The sequence below is a fragment of the Microtus oregoni genome, unplaced genomic scaffold (assembly GCF_018167655.1).
Source record: "Microtus oregoni isolate MIOR12 unplaced genomic scaffold, Mior012 000015F_ref0000493, whole genome shotgun sequence".
Lineage (NCBI taxonomy): Eukaryota > Metazoa > Chordata > Mammalia > Rodentia > Cricetidae > Microtus > Microtus oregoni.
Genome location: NW_024543074.1, coordinates 24,032,130 through 24,038,129, shown reverse-complemented (window position 1 = coordinate 24,038,129; position 6,000 = coordinate 24,032,130). Strand labels below are relative to the sequence as shown.

At 53.3% G+C, this 6,000-nt stretch overlaps 1 protein-coding gene across 3 annotated transcripts in view; it reads right to left on the bottom strand.

Annotated features, from left to right (window-relative positions):
* Positions 1–253: 253 nt before the first annotated feature.
* The window catches only part of Sgsm2 (small G protein signaling modulator 2), a 39,952-nt gene continuing 34,205 nt past the window's right edge, over positions 254–6,000 (bottom strand). For all 3 annotated transcript variants that reach the window (XM_041663957.1, XM_041663958.1, XM_041663960.1), the window contains 7 exons: positions 4,842–5,222; positions 4,447–4,571; positions 3,855–3,937; positions 3,614–3,723; positions 2,627–2,723; positions 1,953–2,120; positions 254–1,781 (listed from right to left, as the gene is read on the bottom strand). In XM_041663957.1, the coding sequence (XP_041519891.1) occupies positions 1,693–1,781; positions 1,953–2,120; positions 2,627–2,723; positions 3,614–3,723; positions 3,855–3,937; positions 4,447–4,571; positions 4,842–5,222 (1,053 nt within the window). In that variant the 3' untranslated portion in view covers positions 254–1,692. The remainder of the gene's footprint in view (positions 1,782–1,952; positions 2,121–2,626; positions 2,724–3,613; positions 3,724–3,854; positions 3,938–4,446; positions 4,572–4,841; positions 5,223–6,000) is intronic.

The following is a 6,000-nucleotide window of genomic DNA, read 5'->3' as shown; positions in this document are numbered from 1 at the left end:
GGGGACGGGGGAAGCCAAGGACATACTCCAACTACAGACTGGCGGCTCCATTGGTCAACCTATAAGGTCTGTGGCATTCTGGGTAACTGACTTTCTAACTAGCCCATGCCATGAAGGCCCCTATTTAGGAAAAAGTTTGGCTCTCTTTCATCAGTCTTGCTTTTTTTTGAAGTTCTTGGATCATGGCATGAACAGAACTATCCAACACATGACAATTCTATGTCCAGCTAGTACCACAAATAGCCATCAGGGCTTCAGGCATTGCCAAATACATTTTATTGGTCTATTATATTGAAGAGTATAGTTTCTGAGCAAAACAAAATCAACTGACCAACCAGATGAACAAACAAACAAAAAACAAAAACAAACCCTCAAACCCCATACACTCTGCCCCGCACAGAACCAGAGTCACTAAGGCAGGCACACATTGGCCACCATGCTTGGTGGAGGCCAAGGAATCATGAACAAGGGTAGGCTGGCCCCACACAGGCCGTGCAGTGCAGGGGCTAGGGAGGGCATTGCCAGATGCAGAAGGCTGCTGGTCCTTCCTCATGTTTTCCAAATGCAGTAAGTCTGTGAACCTGGGTGACTTCTGGGTAGGAGCCAGGCAACTGTGGCCAGGTCCCAGACAGAGCTTGCATGTGCTCGGGTGGTGGGGATGACAAAAAGCAGCATGCCTAGGCCTTGGGTCAAGGGGTGTGCCTTTGGTGACACCCCTGCAAACTTCTCCAAGGGCCTTCTGGGTTTCCAGACCTCTCAGCACCCTGAGAAGCATGTGGAAAGTCGAGCTGGCCTTACTTCTCACCAGGGATGAGCTGAGAATACCCAGGCAATCCCCCCTCCCTTAGCCCCAGGAACTCATAGATGTCTGGAACAGGTAACAGGTACCCTGAAGCTCAGAGGCTTGGCCTTGGAAGGAGGTTGTGACAGGATTGCTTTCCCACAGAATCTCCCTGGGATCCCTCTGGAGAGCAGGCAACACCCACCGCCCTCCATACCATATAGCGAGCAAATGTGCTACTTCTGCGCAGTCCTGGGATTTCCAGTGCACAAAGAGGGCAGGGTGAGGAGTGGCACTGTACAGACATGAGTGGGGGGAGCTCATGGGGCTACTCTGGTGGCCAGAGACTATGGCAGTGCTGCTGAGGTGGGCTGCCCCCGGAGTCTCAGGAGAGCGTGAAAGACAGCCCAGTCTCCTGACCCCAGGACACATGCCTGAATAGGCGGCTAGTTGAGACCACAAAAGGTCTTAGGAGCGATATGGCACAGAGCTCCTTGCCCCATGCAACTCCTGCTAGATGAGGCTCAGTCCACTGTAGACCCCACTAACCTTACAGAGCCCCAGGCTGACTGGAAGAGGCATTGGAAACAGTCCAAACTGAGGCTTCAGGTGGCAGTGGGGCTATTCTGTGGTTTGAGAGGGAAACAAGAGTAGTGGTCCCCCAAGGCGGTCACTCTCCCTGACCAACCCTTCCCACCCAGTCATGACCTGCAGGCATCCTGACCCTCACTTGCCCTGTAGGGCCAGCACTGCCCATACTCACATCCCAGGCTCACAGTCACTTTGTTAGGTTACACAGCTGAGTGGGCAGGGTTGGCAGGGGTGGGGTAGGGGATGTGGGGTGAGGCAGTCTGGGCTATGATGACCTCGGCCTCTCCCTGCCGGAGCTCAGGGGCCTCTGGCTGCAGCTCTCACTTGTTGTCTATGAGCATCTGCACCTTGTGGACGAGGTCCCGGGCAATTCGCAGGATCTCCTGGGCGTCATGGCGTTCAGCCCGCTCTGGGGGTAACATGGATAATTGTGGGGAGTTTCTACCTGCTATGCTCTTGACATCTGCCTACGGGGAAGGAACCCTGGAATTCCTGAAAACCCTCCACTCTGCCCAGTCCGGAGCTTGGCCCCCATCCCTGCTGGGGGTAAGGGAGCCGGAACGGCTGGATCAGCTCATACCATTGAAGAACTTGATGATGTCGGTGAAGTCCATGTTGTTGTCACGTATAATCTCTCTGTAGGCCTCCACCAGGGCCAGGGCGATGAACAGGACAAAGTGCTCCGACGAGATGTGCCTGGCGGCCCAGATCACTTCCCACACTGCGAACACGTCCTCATACAGCAGCTCTGGGGACGGGAAAGAGCTGGCACGGGCCGGATTCTCCATTGCACACAGCCTGGCTCGCCCGGCTCCAGAGCGGCAGGCAGTTCTATTCCCTACCCCAGACCAAGACCCTGCCCTTTCCTTGGTTATTTCTGCAGACTGTGTGTGGCACGCTCCCCACTTCTAGTGCTCAGAGAAGCTGAAATTTGAACGAGGTTCAAGACCATCACCTGTGACAAAGCAAGCACTGCCTGTCCTGTGGAGACCATTTAAGAACCATGGGTCCAGACAACCTTAGCAGAACTCAAACTGGGCAGGGGCAGGACATAACAGGAAGCAGTGAAGTTTGAATGCCACTGATGGAGGGGAAGGGGGCTCTCCTGCTGCCTGACCTCAGTCCTATGGCTTTTTTTTTTTTTTAAGGTCTTGATATGAAGCTGACACTGGCCTTGAACTCCTGATAACTCTCCTGTTGCAGGTCTGGGGTACTGGGATTATACCATGATACCCAGACCCACCCACTTCTCACCTCTTTTAAAATCCAGCAGGAACCAGCGGTAACAAAAGTAGAAGTGGGTATAGTCTCCGTTTTGATGCATGAGCTCAAATAGCTCCGAGTCCAAGATCTCATGGTGGAGAAGAAGAGACACTGAGCTGAGCTGGTTCTCTGCCACCCTCCCACTGCCAGTGCTCTTAATCGCTGAGCCATTTCTCCAGCCCCAACTAATTAATTCAGCGTTTGTATATATGTGCCTACATGTGTGCATATGCACATGTGAGTACACTGTTGTGTGCTGACCAGGGGACAGCCTCAGGTGTCTTCCACTGGTGCTACCCGCCTATCTCTGCTACTTTTTGGATACCAGGTCTGTCACTAGCCTGGAGCTCGAGTAGGCTAAGTTGTCTGGCCAGAGATGCCCAGGGATCTGTCTTCCCTTCCCACACTAGGATCATAAGCTACCATGTGGCTTTAAAAGCAAAACTACTGGAGTCAAACTCAGCTCCTAACGCATTTCTCCAGCCCTGCTGACTTACTTTATTTTTGTATGAGATAGGTTCTCAGTCTGTGCCTAGGCTCACCTTGAATTCACAGCAATCCTGATCTTGCCTCAGGCTCCCAAGTGGGGTTTCAGGCATGAATTATGATGCTCAGCTACTTTCATTAATACATACATGTGTGTGTGTGTTTGTGTGAATTAATTTAATTTTCAGACATCTCATGTAGTCAAGGCCTCGATTGCTGTGGAGTCAAGCTGGCCTTGACCTCCCTGCCTCCACACGCCAAGCGCTGGGCACACGCCGAGTGCTGGGCACACGCCATGTGCTGGGTAACAATGTTTTTTAAAATGAAGGAAATCCAGCTATGGCTGGTGGTGCATGCTAATAATCCCAGCACTCAAAGAAGCAGAGGCAGGAGGATTGGTGAAATAAAGCCCCTGTAAAGGACGTCCCTAGCCTTCCAGAAGCTGACCTGAAGTCTAGCCATGCCCAGCACTCAGGCAGCTGCATCACTCACCTGGATGAGGGAACGCATGTTGGCAAAGTGGGTGTCCATGGCACCTCCATTGGGGAAGTTTTGGCTCATCCTCTTCATGAGGTGGCTAAAGCAGCTGTAGGCCAGCTGGTCTGCGAAGAGATGGGAATGAGGCCCCTGAGATATCAGAACAGACTGGCTAACACCCCCACACCTTCTCGACCTGGTCATCATCCCCCTTCTCCCATCTTGTCACTCTGAAGCCCCACACCCCATCGCTTACCGTCATCGAGGATGACCAGGAGAGGCGCCAGGAGGTCACACATGCCCTGCACGTAGCCCACATCCAGATGCTCCCACACGTAGCTGAAATGCCAGGGGTGAACACTATGGCTGTGCCCTTCTCTTTCCACAACCCTGAAACACTTCCTGAGGTTCTACCCTGTGAGGCAGTGGGAACTACCAATGGCCCCTGTCCCCAAGGCACTTTAGGAAGGGACTTGGCGAGGGAAACAAAGGCCACCACAGTTTGGTATGAAGGACAGATAGTGAAAACAGGTAAGTGTCTGAAAGACCCTTGCGATAGGGTGGGGTGTGGGGTGCTGCAGAACAGTGCTCTAGACAGATAGAGGATGCAGTGGGGTGTGGGGTGCTGCAGGACAGCGCTCTAGACAGACAGAGGATGCAGTGGGGTGTGGGGTGCTGCAAACAGACAGAGGATGCAGTGGGTGCTGCAGGACAGCGCTCTAGACAGAGGGTGCAGTGCTGCAGGGACAGTGCTCCAGAGGATGCAGGGAGACCTGATACAATACAATAGGTGAAACCATGGCCCGGCCCGGGTCCTCACATCTCCCACAGCCTGCCCCCAACGGCACCTGCACATGATGTCTCTGAGCCTCTCGAGGTTGGGGGTCGTGAAGTACCAGTAGTTTCGGTCACATCTCTGCACATCCTTGTCTATGCGGTGCAGATTTAAGGCCACGGTGTCCAGTAATTCTATCTGGAAAAGTGGGTGTCCCTCAGAGGTGAGGCTAGCCAGCCCCTCCAAGGTTGGAGCAGGAGGTGGTGCCCAAAGAAAACCCAGCCAACAAGGACCCTAGAGCTCTGAGAACAGAGGCCTCTTGGTGATGCTTGGAGAGCCCTTTCGGGAGAGCCACACCACCCACCCTCCCCTTGCAGTCAGTCCCCAGATTTAGCACGTCAAGATTCCCTAAAACTGTCAGGATCCACCAACAGTTGTGTGAGGGAGCATCAGGGAGCATCCACGTACAGTATAGGCAGCAGCACACACAGCTGCGAGCTCCTCCCCTGCTTCAAGCTCACTGGAAGATGCAAGCTGCTCCTGGCCAGGATCATGGGGCTCACAAGTATGGGCTGCAGTAGCTGGTTGTTCGGAGGAGCCTTCTTCCCCACCGCCGTCCTCTTCAAAGCCCACACTCTGTGCCTCGTCTAGGCTGGACTGGATGCCTGAGGCCACAGAGTAGTTGCGGGAAGAAGGCAGCCCGGAGTCTGGGGAGTCAAACTCCACAGATTGCTGTTCTGCAGCAGCCATGCTGGGAGTCCCAGCTGCTGGTTCCTGCTCGGGCTTTGGTCTGGAATCTTCGGGGTCCTGGGGTCCTGGGGGCTCTAGATCATCCACAGAGATGAACACCTGGTGGAATAAGCAGATGGCGGTTCCATCCAACACTCCAGGGTCTTCCCGGATCAGAACAGAGCTGGGAAGGAGAATCTTCTTCATACTCTCTCCTCCTACTCCCACCTCCCAACACTATCCACCCTGGGCACCAAACCTGCTTCTATCCACCCAACCAAAAGAAGAAACGAGAAACAAGGCGTTGGGCAAAAAATAAGACAGGTTGTGCCTGTGGCAGGCATTCCACAGCCTCCAGGTACTGCTATAGGAAGGGAGCAGAGTCCTCTGTGAAGTGTTTTTCGAGACAGGGTTTATCTGTGTGGCCCTGGCTGTCCTGGAACTTGCTCTGTAGGCTGAGCTGATCTTGAACTCACAGAGATCCGCCTGCCTCTGCCTCCAGAGTACTGGGATTAAAGGTGTGCACCACCATCCATGTTTTTTTTTTTCCAAAAGATTCATTTTTTTTCATTATGTGTCTGTATGTTGGTTTTTGCACCTGAGTTTAGGCACTCACTGAGGTCAGAGACACTAGGAACCCAACTCAGGTTCTACAAAAGCAATGTGTCCCCAACCCTGCAGTATGTGATCTTAGTCAGGGAGCTGTCTCCAGCCCCTAGGTCCCAACTCTTGATAGCAGGCTTGAGCTTATTGTCATTCTACAAAGACCTGAAGTCACAAAAAGCTCCGGAGAGCTGCCCTAGGGTCTTGACGTGGCTGCTAGGACTTGCGGGGGAGGGGAAGAAGCAGCTGCAGGTTTTAGGAAAAGCAAGTTCTTTATTCTTGGTACTGAACGGTG